Here is a 23,845-nt window from a genome sequence, read left to right on the forward strand (position 1 = left end):
CTTTTGTAGATTCACACAGAAAGTGCTTACAGCCATATGTTACATACAGTTTGTGTGCTTATATAGATTCACACAGAAAGTGCTTACAGCCATACATTGCATACAGTTTGTGTGCTTTTGTAGATTCACACAGAAAGTGCTTACAGCCATACATTGCATACAGTTTGTGTGCTTTTGTAGATTCACACAGAAAGTGCTTACAGCCATACATTGCATACAGTTTGTGTGCTTTTGTAGATTCACACAGAAAGTGCTTACAGCCATATGTTACATACAGTTTGTGTGCTTATATAGATTCACAAAGAAATTGGTCTACATACAGTTTGTATGCTTATATAGATTCACACAGAAAGTACTTCGAGCCATATATTGCATTCAGTTTGTGTGCTTACAGCCATACATTGTACACAGTTTGTGTGCTTATGCAGATTCACACAGATAGTGGTCTACATACAGTTTGTGTACATATATAGATTCACACAGAAAGTGCTTACAGCCATACATTCCATACAGTTTGTGTGCTTATGTAGATTCACACAGATAGTGCTCTACATACAGTTTGTGTGCTTATATAGATTCACACAGAAAGTGCTTACAGCTATACATTGCATACCGTTTGTGTGCTTATATAGATTCACACAGAAAGTGCTTACAGCCATACATTGCATACAGTTTGTGTGTTTATGTAGATTCACACAGAAAGTGCTCTACATACAATTTGTGTCGTTATATAGATTCACACAGAAAGTGCTTACAGCCATATATTACATACAGTTTGTGTGCTTATGCAAATTCACACAGAAAAGTGCTTACAGCAATACATTGCATACAGTTTGTGTGCTTAGGTAGATTCACACAGAAAGTGCTCAACATACAGTTTGTGTGCTTATATAGATTCACACAGAAAGTGCTTACAGTCATACATTGCGTACAGTTTGTGTGCTTATGTAGATTCACACAGATATTGCTTACAGTCATACATTGCATGCAGTTTGTGTGCTTATGTAGATTCACACAGATAGTGCTCTACATACAGTTTGTGTACTTATGTAGATTCACACAGAAAGTGTTTACAGCCATTCATTGCGTACAGTTTGTGTGCTTATATAGATTCACACAGAAAGTGCTTACAGCCATACATTGCATACAGTTTGTGTGCTTAAGTAGATTCACACAGAAAGTGCTCTACATACAGTTTGTGTGCTTATATAGATTCACACAGAAAGTGCTTACAGCCATACATTGCATACAGTTTGTGTGCTTATATAGATTCGCACAGAAAGTGCTTACAGCCATACATTGCATACAGTTTGTGTGCTTATATAGATTCACACAAAGTGCTTACAGCCATACATTGCATACAGTTTGTGTGTTTATGTAGATTCACACAGAAAGTGCTCTACATACAATTTGTGTGCTTATATAGATTCACACAGAAAGTGCTTACAGCCATATATTACATACAGTTTGTGTGCTTATGCAGATTCACACAGAAAAGTGCTTACAGCCATACATTGCATACAGTTTGTGTGCTTAGGTAGATTCACACAGAAAGTGCTCTACATACAGTTTGTGTGTTTATATAGATTCACACAGAAAGTGCTTACAGTCATACATTGCGTACAGTTTGTGTGCTTAAGCAGATTCACACAGAAAGTGCTCTACATACAGTTTGTGTGCTTATATAGATTCACACAGAAAGTGCTTACAGCCATACATTGCATACAGTTTGTGTGTTTATATAGATTCACACAGAAAGTGCTTACAGCCATACATTGCATACAGTTTGTGTGCTTTTATAGATTCACACAGAAAGTGCTTACAGCCATACATTGCATACAGTTTGTGTGCTTATATAAATTCACACAGAAAGTGCTTACAGCCATACATTGCATACAGTTTGTGTGCTTATATAGATTCACACAGAAAGTGCTTACAGCCATACATTGCATACAGTTTGTGTGTTTATGTAGATTCACACAGAAAGTGCTCTACATACAATTTGTGTGCTTATGTAGATTCACACAGAAAGTGCTTACAGCCATATATTACATACAGTTTGTGTGCTTATGCAGATTCACACAGAAAAGTGTTTACAGCCATACATTGCATACAGTTTATGTGCTTAGGTAGATTCACACAGAAAGTGCTCTACATACAGTTTGTGTGCTTACATAGATTCACACAGAAAGTGCTTACAGTCATACATTGCGTACAGTTTGTGTGCTTATGCAGATTCACACAGAAAGTGCTCTACATACAGTTTGTGTGCTTATATAGATTCACACAGAAAGTGCTTACAGCCATACATTGCATACAGTTTGTGTGCTTATATAGATACACACAGAAAGTGCTTACAGCCATACATTGCATGCAGTTTGTGTGCTTATATAGATTCACACAGAAAGTGCTTACAGTCATACATTGCATAGAGTTTGTGTGCTTATGCAGATTCACACAAAGAAAACATTCATATCTTTATAGTCATGTCTGTTTATTTTCAGAATTATTTTTATCATTCTTTGGAGACAACTACAAACTTACTAACACTGGGGACACATAGAGAAAGTTTTGGCTTTGAGTATTTGTATAGTGGATCTAACAGTGCCTAATTCCATAGAGCAAGTTTAAAGTGAAACTAATAGTTCATATTTCCATTGAGCATTTATAAAGTGGAACTAATAGCTCCTATTTCCATAGAGCATTCATATAATGAACTAATAGTTCCTATTCCCAATGAGCATTTGTAAAGTGGAACTAATAGTTTCTATTTCCAATGAGCATTTGTAAAGTGGAACTAATAGTTCCTATTCCCAATGAGCATTTGTAAAGTGGAACTAACAGAGCCTAATTCAAATGATCATTTTTAAAGTGAAACTAATAGTTTCTATTTCCATTGAGCATTTATAAAATGGAACTAATAGTTCCTATTTCCATAGAGCATTCATATAATGAACTAATAGTTCCTATTCCCAATGAGCATTTGTAAAATGGAACTAATAGTTCCTATTTCCAATGAGCATTTGTAAAGTGGAACTAATAGTTCCTATTCCCAATGAGCATTTGTAAAGTGGAACTAATAGTTACTATTCCCAATGAGCATTTGTAAAGTGGAACTAATAGTTCCTATCTCCAATGAGCATTTGTAATGTGGAACTAATAGTTCCTATTCCCAATGAGCATTTGTAAAGTGGAACTAATAGTTCCTATTTCCAAAGAGCATTGATATAGTGAACTAATAGTTCCAATTTCCAATGAGCATTTGTAAAGTGGAACTAATAGACGTTATTTGTAAATTAAAATAAAATATTTCAAGCAAAAAATTTTGAAACAACTAGAATAAATTCAATAATTTGAGCTTGAAAATAATTAAATTGCTAGATGAGTTTAATAATTTTAATTTTGATTGAGCTCCAATGCTAGATTATAAGATTACTGTTGAAAAGAACTGATTTCTTTAATGAAAACAACAAATTAATGAATTCAGACATACTTTCAAATACTTTATGATATCAGCTTATAATAGAATGACAAAATGTCATATAAAATAATATATACTAGGCATATTAAATTTAATAGTGGTAGTACATTACCTGTCATTATTGGCATGCTTATCTCTTCTGGGATGCATGTCCCATCATCCAAGCTCATATTTCTATCCTCCAATTAGTATGTAAAGTCTTAGAACACCTAGAGCAGAAAGAACACAGACTCAGTCTGATTTCCATTTATAGGCTTATGCAGATTACTTCCCTTTGACTTTTGTCAAACTCAAATTAACAAATTTGCAAATTCAATTGGAGAAATTGCCTCCATTTCATGTTCTAAAGTTGTATTTTGGCATTTTAGTAATATTTTCCATATTGATCAAATTATAATTTCCACAATCCTTGCAAATTTGAGTGTTTAATTTAGTTCTCGTGACAGAATTGAAGAGTTTGTTGAACCATGCCAATTAAACAATGCCATATTAAATTTATCTCTTAGCATCTGTAAGAAGGAGTGAGCTTCATGCCTTTTATATAGAAAAAGGTTCCTTATGGTTCAGCTATAATCATGAATCTGTTTATAACCTTAACATACCTGGGTTCCTGGCAAAGAAACATATTCCTTCCACTCCCTACTCAGATCCCCAATTTTAGTTGTATCTGTGCTGGAGAACTTTAAGTAGGCTTTTCTGTACAGATGGAACTTTAAGATTCTGTTTTGGTTTCTTCAAAAGGGAGAAAAGATAGTTGGAAGAATTTCTTCCTTTCTATTAATGGATACACTGATAATTCAGCAGCCACCATTTCCAAGTGGGTTGTTCTCACTATCAAAAGAGATTTTCATCTCCTCACTGAGAGGGACCTTCCCCTTATGAAAATATTAGGGCTATTGCCACTTCCTAGGTCTGTCTTATTATTTCTTCACTGGCAGATGCTGTAAGATATGTATGTTGGTGGCCACACTCAAATTTGTCTTTGTACCTTCAATCAGTGGCATATCAAGGCAAAGCTATTTTCTCGTTGGTCCTAATAGTATCAACACAAGCATGGCCCAGCCTTCTTGGTCCTAATAGTATTAATACAAGCAAGGCCCAACCTTCTTGGGCCTAATACTATCAACACAAGCATGGCCCAGCTTTCTTGGTCCTAATAGTATCAACACAAGCATGGCCCAGCCTTCTTGGTCCTAATAGTATCAACACAAGTATGGCCCAGCCTTCTTGGTCCTAATAGTATCAACACAAGCATGGCCCAGCTTTCTTGGTCCTAATAGTATCAACACAAGCATGGCTCAGCCTTCTTGGTCCTAATAATATCAACACAAGCATGGCCCAGCCTTCTGCCAGATTATAGTAGTGAATGTTTTTACCCTAAGGATAAGTGCATATACCAGGTTTTTGAAGTCATCAGGCTCCCTCCAAATTGGCAAATTCATTGCAGCATCAGAGATGCTGCCAGGGCACAGGTGTGAATCATGCGAAATTATGTAGAGTTCAAACACTTGCAATGTTGCATGAGAACTTGTGCAAATTAGTTTAAAGTTGCCCATATATAAATGTACTCTGCACAGTATACAATTTTTATTTAACTGTTACCCTTTTTGCTCTGTCATGGCCTTAACTATCTGCCGGTAGAGGTATCATTGTGCTTATCATGACATGTCTTTTTAAGGTAATGTGAGGTTCTTGGGCTTGACATGAATGATGGTTAAACTAAATTTGGCCCTGGAACAAGCATTCTGTCATAGTTTGAACCTTGCATCTAGAAAATTCTACAAATGTGTGTTTAAAATGTGGGCTACCTAGAACACAAAAATGGCTGATTCCCTACATGGTCATCTTCAAATGATGATTTTGTTTGGCAGATAATAGCTGATGATATTAACAGTGACAGTGATTTTTAAAGTTTTGAAGTATATCAGATTATTGGAGCTGAAAAGGTGTTCATGAAGATACCAGTGAGTGATTTTTAACCCGAAAATGATGTTGAATATGAGTCAAATGTATGTTGATGGATGGACAAAAACAGACGATATGCAGGTTAACCCCTTTTTCAGCTATCTTAGAAAGGACGTGATGGCGCTGATGGACTTAAAACCCTAATATTGCATAAAGGGGCAGATAAGAAATTTGGCATAATGGTCAACAAAGCACTGAGTTAAAAAAAAGTAAAACTTTGGTGGAGCCTAATATGTTGGTGAAAAATTTATTTTGGAGCAGTATCCAAAAGACAAAAGAAAATTGTACATTAGCTGTGGAAAATTGTGCTTAACCATCAAGAACAATTTCCCTACCTAATTTCAGCTCACTAAACTAGCTATGTACACACCTCTTGAGCACAGTAGGAACAATATTTATACACAGATTCAGCTGAAAATATTATTGTAGGATGAAATTCTAAGCTTGAATGAGTGGACCTGTATCCCCAAAGAAGTAACCAAGTTAATAGTGACAGGTATTACATAATTAAATTAGTTTTACCCCTGGCCCCCAGTCCCTCAATAAAATAAATACATGTTAAAAATAATGTCATATAATTTATATCATTTAATAAAAATGTATGATGACTGAATTTCTATAGAGTCCTGTCCAGCTGGTACCAGAGGAGAATTAGCCAGGATCTGTGTACCATGTGAAAGTGGAACATACCAGAATCTGACAGGACAGACCAAGTGCATACCATGTGTAGAGCCCAAGTCATTTACACAACAAAATGGGTCGACATCTGTGTCACAGTGTAAATGTAAGCATCTAATTATCAGATACATATTATATCTTTGTCTACTTTGTTTCACATAATGCTTACAGTTTTAATATATGCAAGCTGAATGTACAATAACAGCATAAATTTGCAGCTGAATCAGGCAAAAGCAAGGTATAACCTTGCCATTGATACCTTGGATGAATCAGTTATAGATTACCCAGTTGTAAGATTATGGGTCATGTGTTGTTTCTCCATCAACATTTGCTGTTTTCTATTTCTTTAGAAAAACTCATCTAATTTCTGCCTTTACATGAAAGGACATTTAAGTCTTTTCAGACAGTGTCAGTCTACCATCAAATATTGGTGCTATTTCTCGGAAATGAAGACCTATAAAAACAACAATTTCAAAACACCCATGCATAAATTTTACTGAAATTTCACAGAGTTAGCCAGCATCAAGATCTTTGAAATTATGATGAATGATAAGGATTTTTTTGTCAAGTATTCATCTACATCAGCAACTGTGACTGAAATTTCATAGAGTAACATAGTGTTATGTACTATCTAGATTGTGTGATCAAACATGTCTGTAATGGGGGGTAGAGGCATACTTAACTACTTGAATCTTTTTGCCTTGTTTTTTAGTTATAAATAGTTTGTTTACAGATGTTGAGTTCAAAATCTAGTTTTGTTGTTTTAGAAATTAATATTCTAGAAGCTGCTGAATTTGATGGGAAAATGACCTTTATCCTGGTTCTCTTATGGTGCCTTAGGTTTTTATAAAAGTTTGAAATTGTAAACAAAATCTTCAATCCATGTCTTTACATCAGTCTTAGTGGAATCAGCTTTAGTTGTGTTTATAGGATTTATTTACTTAAATTATTTATTGGAATTACAAAGTGCTCATTGATACTTTAGGATTAAATCACTACTTTGGAATTATTATGAATTCATTCAAGGTCATTTTGGATTATATCATTGTGATACTTGAAAACCTTTGGTGCATTAGCACATTCGAGGGTATTGTTAAATCAGCACATTCAAGATTGGAATCCGTTTGGAAGACCAGTGTTAATTCATTTGGAATACTCGATACTATGGAATTTTGATAAATGTTTAGGACTATTTGGGATTTAATTCACAGTGCTGTAAATTCATTTTAAATTTCCACTTCTGTATTCTTGCAAAATAAATTATTTGTTGAATTTTACAAAACTTGTTGCATTTTGTTTTTTTCTTTGCTTAGTTTAAGATCATAGAATCATAACAAATGCCTCAAGATATGTTGTCAGATTTTATGTATTTATTCCATTACGTAAAGAGCCTAAAAGCAACAACATCTCTAAAACCACCTGACCAGTTTTGCCCAAACTTCATCAATAGAATACTAGGATTAATGCCTTTCAGTTTTTTGTTGATTGTCACAATTCGCCCTCATGTATTTCCATTATACTGGACATTTTCATGACTCGTACTATTTTAACCATATTTAACAGACTATCTACTGGCTGAAAAGAATTGGTGGCAATGATGAAAAATTTGTTTCTTCCCTCATATTTTCATGACATGCTGAACATGCAGACAGCACAAGAGAGTGCTGTTAAAACCAACCAACCAAACCAAATGTAATTACTGGGGTTGGGGGTGTATTCAGAAACCTAAGTTATGACCCCTAAAATGGCACTCATTGATAAATATGTCTCAGGGTTTTTTGATAGGATATTAAAGGAATTACAGTTAAAGAACCCCAGATGGAATTGGAATTAAGAGAGATTAGCTTCAGAAAGAAATGATGAAAATGCAGATTCACAGAATGTTGGAAATGCAAATTCACAAGGTGGAAAAGGAGAAGCAAATGCAGAGAAAGAGAAGGGAAAGAAATACAAAATCAGAAAAGGGAAGAAAGAGGCAAATGTAAATGTAATTGCAGCGTGAAGAAAGGGAAACGTAATAAAGATTATAGGATCTTGAACTGGCAGGTGGAACACAATCCCCACCACCCCATTACACACAAGATCAGGTTTTGATGTTACCAGAAATATTAGGTTAGTATTCTGTTTTAGAGAAAAAGAAGTTCATAAATAATTTCCTCACCTTGAGAAAATTGCTGAAAACTTTAGCAGGCCAAGAGATCACATGACATTATTATTCCAAAGAGGACTTGCAGAACTCAAGATATCTACATTTCTCATTTCACTGACATTAAAATCCAGTGCTGCTGATAAGAGTTGGTACCTGAGGAGTATTGACAAAGGTTTAGAAATTGTAGATAAGAAACTGGACAAACCTATGTCAAATTTCCATGGGTAAAAGAACAATTATTTGATAGGTGGTGCTCAGCCAAGATTAGGTTGATGAAGATTATTTCCTCAGACAACACGTTTTCATTGAAGAGTTCAGGAATTGCATCCTTAGTTATGTCTAGACCTCTCTTGATGAGCAAAAGGTGGTAAATGCTGCTCGCACAGCTGATGATTATTCACAAAAGTGTATATGCATATAAATGGAAACAATGTATGATAACAAGTTTGCAATGAAAGACCCAATTTGAATTTAGCAAGTCAAAAGCTTTAAGGTGTTCATGTAGACAAATTTCCACAATGGAATGATCAATTTGATGAAGAATATTAGCCTGTAAATTCAAAAACATAATTACTCATAAATATCTTCTTATGGAAAAAATGTTTCTCCACTATAATGCTTATTTTGTGCCACTTTTGGACTATTGTGTTAATATTAGACTATTGTGTCAATATTTGACTAATGTGTCAATATTTGAAGAATTTGTTCCACACAAAATATTGACAGACTATAAAACTGTATCAAGAAAGAGCAACACAAATTATATTTGGAAAACCACTGAATGTAACAAGCAACCCTCTCTTCCACGAGTTGAAATGGTTGGATCTATCAAAAAAGATAGACTGCTTATAAATTATTCTAGTGTACATCTTTTCTCAAGTAATGACTCCAGAATATTTTCAGGAATTATGGATAACAAACTCATCTCATATCGATTAATGATGGGAATCTTTAACTGTCCAAGCCAATGTTAGAAAATTTCAAAACATCTCTGCAATATTTGGGTGTTATTATATGAAACAGTATTCCTCTAAACATCATAAAGAGTGATAATCAAATGTTATTTAAAGAAAATAACTTAGAGCTTTCTTATATGTTTAATAACATCTGACTACTGCCATAGTGCAGACACTTTATGACCTCTCCAGTGGCCTAAGTGGGTAGAGCATCTGCCTTGGATGTGGGAGGTCATGGGATTGAACCCTGACCGATTGATCCCAAAGACTTACAAAAATGGAACTAGCAGCAGCCTTGCTTGGCACCCAGCATTGAGAGGTTAGTGTTAAGACTTTTGTAGAATAATGTGACTGGGTGGGACATGAAGTTACAATGTCTGCGGCATGATGCCTCAGTGTTAGACACTACTATAAACTGCCACACTGCATTCATCGTAGCAATATCACAGAAAAATTGTTAAAGCTATGTTAAAAATCCAAATCATACACACTTTTTATATTATGTTGAAAATATTGAATATAATTTTTACATGTTTTAAGCAGGAGATCTCGAGGGAGAGCAAAATTGTAGTAATTGAGTTACATTCTTCAAATAAATAAATAATTATTATTATTTAAAATGACTTTGACTTGTGAACATTTTAAACAAGAACGTTTTCCTTTGTTGGTGGACTGAAATAAAATTTTGTGTGAGACTTTAGATTCAGATAACCTTGGTCTAATATGATTTTTGCTAATTGTTTATGATAATTTCCAGAGTTAATAAGACAAACAGTTTGTCTTAATGCTTCAGATTGTGACATATTGGCAGGGGCATCCATGTCATATTGACACATTTGTCTGCATGGCTTGGGAAATGTACAGATCTGTACATCAAGGGAAACAATCCAAGTGAGTCCAATACTTATAAAGGAACTTCTGATCAAACTAAGTGCAAATGTCATTCATAAGCATTCATTTCTAAGTTGTATTATTAGTACACCACTGCAAAGTATGAGTAAGTTATTGTGCTACCCAGGTGTCAGTATACCCAGGTGTCAGGATAGGCATCTATGCATATTAAAATCTACACATATGTACAGACTCATTGAATCTGATTTGTTCTTTCTTCTTTGATCCAAGGCAACAGTTTGGAGTGCATTTCGCAGCATTCTCCCTATTGGAAAGGGGGCAAACTTTGTGACCAACATTTAACATTTTAATGGCTTGGGTTAAGTTTTAACTCATAACCAAATAGAACTTTGCTCTACAATTGCATCATTGCTTATTTCCCATAGTTAACATTAACAGGTTTTCATTAATTAAAACAAATGTTATATGAGGTTTAATATTAAAAGACCTCAACCAGGTTCCATTTTCACCATTTTCCAGCTAAATGTTTTACACATTTCTTTTTTAAATTTTCTTTCTTTTTCTCCTGTTTAAGACAGAACTTTATCCTACAGTATGTTCCACTCAGTACCTTTCAAGAACTCAGTAAACTGAAAAAGTCAAAGCTTTATGTTAGGATCATATAGGTCAAGTCAGATTTTCACAGTTTTCTGGCAAAATTGGGATTAGTTATGGCTTTTGTTTTGTCTTAGTATTTAACCATTGCATCATATTGGCAGCGGCATCCATGTGATATAGACACATTTCTTGTTCATCTAAGACTGTTACACATTGTTTGCCTTTAGCTTATTTGATTATAAAAAAAACCAAGTTGATTTTATGACCCTGCTTCCATTATGAGTCATGTGACAACTGTATATTATCAATGTTATTTTTTTCTTCTCAAAATCATAAGCAGCTTTTTCTCAGAGATCTCTACATTAGGGCACAGTTATATTTTGTTGAATTCCATTGCTGTGTGAGTTAACTTTATGTTCCTCAGCCTCCTGTTGTTGTGGTGGAGGGGTCTTTCTTCATATCAAAATAGCCTCAGAGAAGCGCTAGGCAAATTTTTTACCTACCGAGTCACCTAACTTTTTATCAGCAATAAATTACGGCATAGAAGACTTCCATGGGCTTTTATTTAAATTGAGCTGATCTGGATGCTATTATCCTTCCTTCTACTCAAAGATGAGGTAATGGAGTCAGGAACAGGGTTTTGGCTGACTCAAAAATGGACCTTTTCAGTGAATTGGCCAGGAGACATGCTATGATCATTTTATATTTAAATTTGTATGCCATCTCTTTCACAAAATTATAATAAAATTTATAGCCATCATTTATTTTTCATACTTGTATGAAGAAGAAAATATTTTTTCATGTATGAGAAAACACATGTATATGAAATTTCAGGAGCCAAGCCACAATCATCTTATATTCGAATTCATAAGCGATCTCTTCCCCAAAAGATTATTAATTTTTTTAACGTTATTTTTCATCCTTTCAAGAAGAATACAATTCTTTTCTTTTTTTGTGGACGAGAAAAATGCATGTATATGAAATTTTGGGAGCCACACCACAGTTGTGTGTTATATTCAAATTTGTATTATAACAGAGCATGCTATAACGAGGTTAGACTGTATTTAACTACACACAATCTTTGTGCTATCAAGAGTGTTAAATTATGGTTACTTATCAGAGGAGACTTCACCAGATGCTTTCATTCGAATATGGTACTGGATCCACACTTTGTATTGTTAGCAATTGATCTGAAGGAAGTTTTCCTTTCTTTCTTATTTCTAGAAGTGGCAGAGGAGGTTGGAGCACAGGGTTTTGGCTGTGTTAGGTTTATTTAATTTATATTTGACTTAATTTAATTGTTTGTAAGTTTTAAAATCTTTTTATTTTTAATTTCATTACATGTCAAAATAATGTAGTTTTGTTTGCTATGAATTTGATATTTTCCAGAAATTAGTTTAACCTTAGAGTTAATGGTAAACACAGAACAATGTGTCTTATGTTGACCTAGTTCCTGACCTTATTTCAAAATTTGTAACAGCCATGTGAACAAGTTCTTTTTTTTTTTATTTATTTTTATTGTGGAAATAATAAGGGTCAGATAGAGGCTGTATTGGATACGTGACCCTAGGCTTGTAAATATTTTTAGTGAATTAAACAACTTTTTTTATTTTATTCTTGGAGTAAAATGACTTTTTATCAGGGTCATATTGGGAATATGCGAGTTTAAGATGTAAACATGAACCACAATTTTGCAATTCAGGCACTTCTGAAATTGTGCATTAGTTAGTTTTAATAGTGATTTTTGTAGAGAATTTAGTCAGTCTGGGCTTAAAACACTTGATGTCAAGTTGTTTCTTGCAGACTGTTGTAGCCAGTTTTCGAGTTATATGTTAAATTTTCTTCATATTATTAGGATAATAAGAGATTATTTTGTTTCTCTGGAAAAATTTGAGTGCTCATACAGAATTCTTGAACAAAGACATTTCTTAAAATTTTATTCAGATTTCCAACAATGGAGTGTTATTTCTTGAGTTTTTACAATGAACTGTAGATGACAGCACAGTACAGGATACAGCATACGTCATTGCCTTCCATCTTGGATTCTTTGTCAGGACTTGAACTTGAATTCATTTCATTATTAGGGCTTCTAAAATTTAATTCATGGATTATTCTTGGATTATTTTTAAGATTTGTCTTTTAAAACCATAAGATCTTATTTGCTCATTTTTACTGTATTTTTGCAGGTAAATAAATTGTTTGTTAAAGTTTTCAAAGCTTGTTGTTTTCACTCTTTCTTGTGTTACTGTTTATTTGAGCCTAAACACGTAACATAAGAGCTGTTTAATACATTAACCCCTGGAGTTTTTTGTCATTTTTGCCTAAAAATAGAGTAGTAAACACATTTTGAAAGCTATTTCTGAATAGACTCGAAAACACCAAATACCCGGTCATCTTTCAATAACATACTGCCTAGTGGTGTTAGAAACATCAATTTTCATTGCCTATTTGACTCGCACATGAGCAGAAGAGTAAAATCTTTCTCTTTTTTTTTTTTTTTTTTTTTTATTGTTTGTTGCTAGACAGAGCCATTATTTTTGTATGAGACCACTCTTTTTTCCAAATGCCCATCTTATCCTACTTTTTGCAAAGGCTCATCTGTCTGTTTGCAGTTCATACCGGTTTGCCTTAGATCTGAGACCAAAAAGTCTAAAATCCAGACACAAAATCAGATTCCAACCATGGGCATATTTTGGGTGAAAAAAAGTCGGGTCCAAAAAATGAGGTTTTTCTATCTGTATTTTGTAGTGCAACTAGATATTCCAGATTATTTGGTATCATTGTAGAGCTACATCTGTCTACCTTTGTATAATACCACCTACTTTAGTGTATCATGCATGACCATGACGGTACAGACCTCAGCAATAGGCTACTACCTCCTGCCCTGTAAAGTCGTCGCTAGGGGTTAATATGTTAACAGTGAACCAGTTCACTGAGTTTATATATTCAGAGAATTAGTTGGGAGAGATGGAGGACTAAGTATACAAAGTATTTAGGTTGTTGTGGAGTAGATTGTCTACAATCATTTACAACAATCCCATGTACAATGATCTCATTTTCATTAATGGTTCTTCACAGCTATTTGCCAGCGAGGATCATATTGGAATGAGGGGAATTCCAGTTGCAGTCTCTGCCCATTAGGAGAGTACCAGTTTGCTAGTGACCAGACCAAGTGCTTATCATGTGGTATTAATTACACTACATCAGAACTTGGCAGTACCTCCAACACCAGCTGTTTTCGTATGTATTAAAGTCATTCATTCATATATATATATACATATTCATAGCTGGATTACACTTTATTATGTTATATTAAAATAGTGCAGCTTTGGTTAAAAGAGATTTGATGTACTAGTACTATATATAGATGTATGAATCTCTAATTCATCCATATCATTTCAGCAGCGTTGACTTTCCTGTTAATAATCTAATCTAGAAATACTGCCATGTTTGTTGTTTTAATCTGCTTAAGATAAAGCACATACTGCATAGTTTAAATGAACTCCCTCTACTGTGACTGTTCTTTTCAAACCATATAATGGACAATGCAAAATATCCATGTAGAACTGTGGTGGTAGAGAGAGATTTAACCTTGAATTTGACTTACACAAAAAGTAACCATCACTACACAAACCCAGTAGAACCAACATTAATGGGGCTAGTTGCTAGCAAGTGATCTATAAACAGCCAAGAGTCATGCAGAGTAAAATAAAAGTCAAAATATAAACACATGCAGTTTGTAATTAAATCCTGAGTCACAGGTATTACAAACTGGTTGATGGCTGGAGAAGCATATTCAAGGACCAAATGAGCTGTGATATACTACCAACCATTAGCGGAGCCCGAGTGGCAGAGTGGTCTAAAGCGCTTTCTGTTACGGATCACTGCCATCTCACCTCTGTCTGCGTGGGTTCAAATCTCAAATTCGGCTAATGTGGGTATGTGAGAAAGTTTGCTAATAGCTTTACTTGGGTCGGTGGTTCTTTCCTGGGTTCTTCCTCCACCATTAAAACTGGCCTCCATATGTAGCCTATCATGTTGCTGAAAAATGGCGTTAAACCCTACAACAACAACCAACCAATTTGAGCAGTGTCTTGTTATTGTTACACCTCATAAGCTACTGATAGGAAATTTTTTAAACTTTGCTTATAGTTGGTCCTAAATGGAAATCATTCATTGGCAGCAGTCTTGAAAATCGTTTCACTACTTCTCCAAAACATATGGTTGAATCTAACGGACTTTTCACAAAAAGATCTTGTAGGATATGTCACTGTTCTTGTAGGAAAATAGAGCTGATTTGACTTGGTGGCCATTTTAAAAATCTTGTTATTATCCTGAACTAATATTTATATAAACACAGGAGTTTTGCTAGTAATATGTCTGGAGTCATTTTTTAAATTCCTTTGTTCATGACCGTATGAATCTGTTGGAGGTAATGAACCCACACATTGAATTGGAATGTGGAAGTATCTTCAAAGATGCACCATCTTACAAAAGACGGTAATTGCACAATTGATTTTGTAATGTTCAGTTTTATGTACCAATACTACATATCCATGCAAAAAAGTGGGTAGGAATGACCTACCTTTGACTTTGTCTTAAAACTAATCAGATATCAATGTGTATGTAAATTTTGTATCACGATCTTCAAACTGTACTTGTATTCACAATTTATACACTACCCTCCTAAATTAGGCTACTATGTCCAGCTTTTTGACCAGGATTGATGACATCATCATCAAAATGTATTGTACAGCCCTGTAGTATACATTTTCAACCCATATTACATACAGTGGAACCACGCTATAATGCAATAATTGGATCACGTTAATATCGGGGTCGCATTAATGCAGGGTTTTACAGTATTTTACTTTTTCAGAGAACAACTCATTGGCACATATACGTGTATTCATGTCTAATGTATATGATGAATAGAGTATCAACACCGTTTACTGTCGTGCTGTCGTGGCATGCAGTTCATCCATAATGCATGTAATTCCGTTGAAAAATTATACACAGATTTACAATATTCAATAATTTTGTCCCAGATCATTGTGTCTGAATTCAGTGTCTAATATACAGCATGAACAGAGTATTAACACCGTTTATTTGCTGTCTGATATCGTACCATCAGGGCTTGCGATTAATCCATGATGCATGTAATTTCATTGCAAAAATTGCATACATATTTAAACTATTTAATAATTTTGTCACACATTGTTATGTATTTGAATTCAATGAGAAAAACTAACAGCAAAATTAAGTTAAGAAAGACGAAGCACGTTTACAGTTCATTACGTTCCAGGGTCTATGAATGGTGTCTGTACAAATTTCATACTGCTAAAATTTTCTTATATACATTTCCGTATACATTTATCCATTGCAAATTTCCAATAATTAATGCTTGTACGCCTATTCATTTGAAGGACAAGAGGAATAATAACTAACAATCAACACATTCTTTCAGTGTGCATACTTCAGATTTTGTGAATATTGAAAGAAACGTGTGAAAACTACTATACTAATCATTGTGCAAAGTGCAGAGAACAACTTACACTTGTGAACTTGCTTTTCCATAACAGTAAAATATTTTTATGAAAAATAGGAAATTAATAATGAGTTGATAAACAAACACCATACCAATGTAAAACCAGAGAACTTAGTGCAGTAGGCCTGCAATGGTCACGAGTCACTTTTATAAAAAAAATATAAGCTGAACGCATGTACAATTTTATACCCTTTCAATTTCCAGCTAATAAAGCAGACATTATTTACTGGTCAACTGATTTCGTCTAATAGCATTGCCAAGCCCAGCAAACATGTTGGCTGCTTTCGTTTTTTTATGTTTATTAAATTGTGATAATCTTTTATCAACCACTGCATTGTCTGAAGCTTGGTTCTGTATGCAGTTAAGGAAGAAACACATGTTGGCTATTGTTTGAGCAATGATTGCATACAGAATTAATTTAAGACAATCAAAAAGACGACTTACTGACTTTACTCATGGATCAGTAATAAGTAATGTTTCCAATAACATTTATTTTGGCATAACACTTCAAGAACCTGGCAAATTGTTAAATTTCAGAAGCTTCCCCACAATCATATTATATTAAAATTCATAAGCTAACTCTTCCTCAAAATGATATTTAATGTTTTACACACTACTTCTCGTACTTAAAAAAATTTATTTTTCCCGGTAAGAGAAAAATACACGTACATGTATTTAAAATTTCAGGAATCACGCCACGATCGTATTGTATAGAAATTCATATGCCAACTCTTCCCCAATATGATAATAAACGTTTTACACACTATTTCTTGTACTTAAAATAAAAAAATCCCGGTACAAGAAAAATACACAGAAGTATTTATAATTTCAGGAACCACGCCATGATCATATTATATTCAAATTCATACTCGATCTCTTCCCCAAAATGATAATACATTTTTTATATACTATTTTACGTACTTGGACCCAAAAATATTTTTTCATGTGCAAATGAATATATGAAATTTCGGGAGCCATACCATGACCGTGTTATATCCAAATTTGCATTATCGCTGGGCACGTTTTAGCAGGGTTGCACTGTATAACAATTTTGGCTTATCATTAATAGATTTATCTCGAAATTGTAAGATTCATATTATGAATGGAAGGCTCTTTGATGATAAAAATGGTCACTTCACAGGCATAACTCATAACTGTTGCAGCATAGTTGACTATATGATATGTTCCTCTGAACTATGTAGAGATATCACCAGCTTTGGGATACGGACTCAAGATAAATCAACACATTGCCCGATATATACCTCTGCCTCAATAACTCGCACACAATGGGGTCCACAGACATAGACTGCACTATAAGCGAGGGCATGAGTTACCGAGGGACCTACAAAAAGTGAGAGATAAAATCCTACTCACACATTGAGAATACTTTGGGGGGTTGTAGGGAACTGGGCTGTTTAATGACTGAATCCTCAATTTACAATCAGGTCAATAAAAATTGTTAATAATGTGCTTTTTCTAATGAAGTTGTTTGTTATTCTGTATAAATAACATTTATTTTTAAAATATCCAACATGTGAAAGATCTTTCTACTGGTTTCAACAGCCATCATGTGTATGCGAAAATATCTGTGTATTACATCACTGCTTTTTGTTTTGTTCATTAGTCTGGTTCCAGGAGTGTTATTTAATCATTTCATGCCAAGTTGGGAGTCAAAGCAGCAGGAAACTAGACTAACTGTTGATATACCGCCAAACACCACTCTTTTTTTTCTTCTCATAAACTGGCAACATTTATTTTGTGAGACAATCGTCTACATCAAAATTCTATTTTTGTTATGTTCAATTAGTAAAATATTGCTGTCGCAATTTCATTGGAAGTAATACTGAAACTTCTTATCTTCCTTGAGGATATCTCTAATTGCCAGTTCAGGAATTCTCTGAAACTTGCTTGCCCACAATGGTCCGTATCTGTGAAACCAAGCTCTATTTCATGAAGTATTCATTTTGCTTGGTCAGCTTGCTATCTTTGATCACAGTTATGAATGAGTCATTTAGTTTAAGGTATTATAATTATCTTACACACACATTAACATTTGTAACAGTGTTTGATTGATCAACTGAAATGAGTTTCTGACATACGACCTTGGCCACTAGATTTTAAGTATGTAGGATTTGCATGCCTTTTAGTTTTAACTTTTTTCCCACTTCCTTTATTGGATTCAAAAGAAGCCATTAACATGATTATAAAAAGGAGGCCAGCTTTTAATTCAGTGAAACAAATACTTCCGCAAGTCATTTATCAAGACACAGCTGGCACTTAATTAGGTTCTTAGAGAAATGCTTGCAGACATGCTTGTTATGGTACATTGACACATTTTACATTTAAATACACATTGCATTTTTGATGATTACACTTAAGGGGAACTAAAAAATAGAATTAAAACACAAATTTCACTTAATAATAATTATTTAATTGGCATTTAAATATTAATGTACATCATACACTAGGCATAAGTAAAATTTTCTTTGATCGAAATTTCCTTGAATATCTTTAATTATGGTATGCTAAGAATTTCGTTTGGAAAGAAAATGTAACCAGTTACATGACTTCTAATTAGAAGTTGATAATTTCAAATCTTGATTAAAAATTTCCAGGTCCTATCTACGATTTTCAACCATAAATCGAGCAACGTATCAACATTTCAGTTTCCAATTTTGATCAAATTTTTTTTTTCACAATTTTCTTTAAATTCAAGAAATAGGGATGATTTTTTTTTGTTGGTATTTTCTGGTTTAAAAAATGGGATCCACGCCAGACCCCATGTTATAAACAGATTTGCGAGTTATCAGGGCATGAGTTATCAAGGGAGTTGTGTATTGTTCAATTAGATTATCTCAGCATGTAGATGTTGATCATCATCAAACTTATTATGATGCAGATACTATTAATATTGATACTTGTGCACATTCAAGGGAATATTTTCGTTTCACTGAAGACAATATACAGTCATTTGTAAGAATGTTTAGCACAGCCTTCAAGACATAAAGAATGATCTATTCAAATTTCTTGAAGCTGATATTGACTTCTCTCTCAGAATATTAGTTCATTTATATCAGAATATAGGTTCAGTTTTGCAGACCAGATGTATGGTGCCTAAAAAGATAATGAAGCAACCAACATGAGGGATAAAGAATGATATAAGTTGAAATATAATAAAACTACTGGTAAAGATGCTTCAAGTTCTCAAACACTGAATCTGACCTTAAGTTGTATAAAACAGCTTTTAAATCAATAATCGCACTCAAGAAAAGATACACTAGAGAATTCCAGATGAACAAATTAACTCGAGCGAGGAAAAACCCTCAACAATTCTGGCATATTTTGAAATGGGAAATGCATTATTCTCAACAAGAAGTTGAATATATAACTGGCATGAATACTTTATATCTTTAATGAAGAAGCCTGTGTCCATGTTAGATGACTCTGACAATATTGTTAGTGAAGAACTCCCTCACTTTCTGGTAGATGACTTAAATGCTCCAATTACAAATGATGAAATTATGAGAAGTTTACTAAAAATAAAAAACAAAAACCCTGGACCTGATATGATACCTACATGTTTTTATCAGTGCACAAAGGAAACGATCTTACCATTCCTTAATTCAACAAAATCTTTGGATTCGGTTATTTTCCTAAACAGTGGGAGAAGAGTATTTTCTGTCCTATATATAAGTGGTAACAAGAGCGATACAAACAATTACTGAGGTATTTCTCTTATTGATACTCTATGCAAAATTTTTACATATATATTGAATACTCATATATAGACATGGGCATAAGAAAATGGTGTTTTAGATGAAGCACAGGCAGGCTTTAGAACAAAATACTCTGCATGCAAAGATATTTTTATTATTCAGGCTTTAGCTCAGAAATATATATCCAAAATTAAAGGTAGATTTTATTGTCTTTTTGTTGATTTTAGAAAAAGTTTCTGATAAAGTACATCATATATATTATGGTCATCAATAACATGTACAGGTATGAATGGTAAAGTAGTAAACATTTTAATAGATATGTATAGAAATCTAAAAAGCTGTCCAAACACCCAAAGGTTTAGCTACTTATTTTGAATGTACATTAGGTACAAGGCAAGATTTGTGTTTTAAGCCCTATCATGTTTTCCCTTTTTATTAATGATTTGATTTCATTGCTGAAGCTCGAATACAACAGAGGCATATTTATCTCAGAAGATATTGATGATATCTTTGCAATACTTTATGCTGATGATGTCGCTAATTGTGCTGATACAGTAAAGCTACTTCAAAACCAAATAAATGATATCGAATGTTTCTGTGATAAAACTGGTATGATGGTCAGTGTCAATAAAACTATAATCATTGTTTTCAGAAATGGGGGATATCCAAAGCAAAAGAGGTATGGTTTTTCAAAGAAAGTTGTAGTGAATGTGTGCCTCATTTCAGGTACATGGATTTGTTTTTCACCCCAAAGTTTGTTTGGATGAAAGCAAAGCAGGTACTAGCAGCTCAGGCAAAGACAGCAACTTTATAGATTTTGAATTATCAAAAATGATTTGGCTGCTTTTGTGTAAAGGATGCATTTTTTTAAAAATATTTTGTAATAAAACCAATTGCTATCTATGGGTCAGAAATCAGGGGATATGAATTTAGTAGAGATATTGAAATTGTACAATACAATTTTTGTAAACAGTATTTAGATGTTCCTAAATCTACTAATGTGATTGTGTTAGGGAAACGCAGAAGATACCCACTTTGTACCTTGTATTTTTTCTATTGCATTAAATGCTGGTTGGAGGTCATAAAAATGCCTTTAACTCGATACCCATACCAATGTTATTTAATGTTGAAAAGATTAGATGAAACTAACCGTGTCACCTGGGCTACCAAAGTTAAAGACGTTATTTCGTTTCGATTTTGGGTATGTTTGGCTAAATCAAGATGTTGGAGACAAAAAACATTTTTTTGTATTATTTTTGCAAAGAATTAAGGATTCAGTACTACAAAACTGGCAAAGTGATATTAACAACTCACATAAATGTGGGTATTACAGCATATATAAAAACAAATTAGGACTGGAAAAACACCTCTCATGTGGATTATCATATTTTATTAGGAAATCACTTGCTAAATTTAGATGCTTAGTGCCTTTGCTGAAAATAGAGACAGGTAGGCATAGCAGGATTGAGAGAAAAAATAGGTTTTATGAACTATGCCAGAAAAGTAACATTTATTTGGTAGAAGATGAATTCCGATTTTTTGTGTTTCCAGCTTATGACCATAATAAAGAAAAAACTATTTCAGTGAAGTTTTTTCTCTCTTTCCATCTGTAGAAAATTTTTTATTCCTAATGAGTCATAGCAGTTTATTAATTCTATTATTTCAACCCATATTTCTGCCACTACATGTCTAAATGCATAAGTGTCTAAAATGAATAAATAAATCCTGTAACCTATGATTACCCTTCATTTGGCATTAAATATTAGGCTTAGCCTATTTGGAATTTCTGTTTTGCAAACTTGTTTTTCTTGGGCAGTTTGTAGATATCTTCCAGAAAGATAAGCATCCAGATACAAACAATTTTTTTGCCTTAAATGAAAATGTTTGGAAGTAAATTCTTCAGTAATGAAGAAATTAATCTGAGTGTAGTTCTACCATTTTTCACAAACATGTGAAACTAGTGTCATTTAAATTGTTTAGCGCCATCATGCTCTAGCTTACATGGCCTTTTTTTTTTGTCTGTTGTTCTTCCATCAGAAAATGTGGTTAATCCTGTGAATAAAAGGCTAAACAAATTTAAGTCAACTTTCTGCAAATTGACGTGGTATAAAGGCCTTTCTGTTTTGTACAGATGTTGCTGAGCTGCCATCAAATTGACCACTGTTGTTATTAAAAATAAAAAAAACTTTCAAAAACCATCAAAAATAATCTCAACAAATTTTACAGAAAACTTAATAGCATGAAGACCTTTCAGATAGCTGATCTGCCACCACATATGGCTGCTATTTCTTAAATTAGAAAAATCTTAAAACAACAACTTCTCAGAAGCCAGATCTGACAGAAAACATTCAGGCATGAAGGTATGCCATCAGATCTGGTTGATGTTTGCTAAAAATTCAAATTTTACCTTGAAAACTTCTTTTCATAAATTTGCTCTAAGAGTTGGAACAAATATGACAAACCTTTAAGGCATAGAAAGTTTTTGTAATTTGTACAATTGATGCAGATCCATTATCAAATATGGTTTCCGTCACAAAAACAAATGAATCTTTAAACAACTTCTCAGCTGCTGAAAAGAATGTAACCAAATTTTCAAAAGCATCATGGCAAGAAGGTCTTGTAATTTTTCTACAAGTAATGCTGATCTGCTATCGTATTCATGCCACATTGAAAATACTTGAAAACAAAACCTTGCAAAAACTTTAACAGAATGTTTAAAATAAATTTGACAAAAATCATCAAACAATGAAGCCCATTTTATTTTGTACAAATGATGTTAATCCACTTTTCCATGTGGTATTGTTACTGAAAATAGAAAAACCTTTGAATGGCATCTTTTAGAAAAATTCAGCTGAACTTTAATAAATTTCAAAAACATTTCATGACACCAGGCCTTTCAAATTTACACAAAAGATGTTGATCTGCCTTCTAAAAAGTCTGCAATTACTAAAAATGTTTAAAACATATTTAACAATGATGAATATATTTTTAAAAAACTTTTAGCATTTGATGTAATGAACGTGATATAAAACGCATCATTATAAAGTTATTGTTTTTTAAGAAATGAAGCATTTATACATTTTAGCAAACTGCTCCGGTGGCCTAGTGTTTAGCATGTCTGCCTCAGATGCGGGAGCTCGCGGGTTCAAACCCCAGCTGAGTCATACCAAAGACTTACAAAAATGGTACTAACAGCTGCCTCGCTTGGTGCTCATCATTAAGAGGTTAGTGTTAGGGCTGGTCGGCCTGGTGTCAGAATAATGTGACTGGGTGGGACATCATGCTACATGTCTGCAGCATGATGCCCCAGAGCTAGACATCACTATAAACTGTCACACTGCAGACATCATAGCGATATGACTGAAATTCTTTTAAAGCTACATTAAAAATCCTAATCACATAAACATTTTGGCTAACACACAATCTACTTTAGTACTGACTGAGACTATAAATGTTGGTTCATTTGCTCTGAAATATGCAGAGATCATACCTAAATAGTAACAGAGATCATTGAATAACCACCAGCCTTTGGTGTTGTACTCTCATTGCATCACTGTCACCTGTGACACTGAATATTTAGAACATTATACTATATCTCTTCTACTTGTCTTGCAAATCTTTGTGACAACAGTTCACACCAGCATTGTCTCGTATTATTTTGGTGATGGTCATTGCATTTGATTTAAGTATCTCAATTAGATTTCACTTGTATTGCTTCAGGATTTAGTTTGTTAGAAGTTGTGGTAATCATGCTGTTCATTCATCTATCTGTCCTACCAATTTGGTTTTCACAAGATAAGTTTACAAGAACTTTAATCAAATTTGGTATTCAGATTTATAGTTATGAGACCTTAAAAGATTTCAGCTTACATACATCATTGTAATCATTTAAAGGAGCTATGG

General features: G+C 33.6%; 1 protein-coding gene across 1 annotated transcript in view; it reads left to right on the forward strand.

Moving 5' to 3' along the window:
* Positions 1–23,845, forward strand: part of LOC149806285 (uncharacterized) — a 478,750-nt gene that overhangs the window by 400,012 nt on the left and 54,893 nt on the right. The window contains exons 52-53 of the mRNA XM_089935589.1: positions 6,069–6,230; positions 13,757–13,918. Of these exons, the coding sequence (XP_089791715.1) occupies positions 6,069–6,230; positions 13,757–13,918 (324 nt within the window). The remainder of the gene's footprint in view (positions 1–6,068; positions 6,231–13,756; positions 13,919–23,845) is intronic.

The sequence above is a fragment of the Sinohyriopsis cumingii genome, chromosome 2, assembly GCF_028554795.1.
Source record: "Sinohyriopsis cumingii isolate HCF-2022 chromosome 2, ASM2855479v2, whole genome shotgun sequence".
Taxonomy (NCBI): Eukaryota; Metazoa; Mollusca; class Bivalvia; order Unionida; family Unionidae; genus Sinohyriopsis; species Sinohyriopsis cumingii.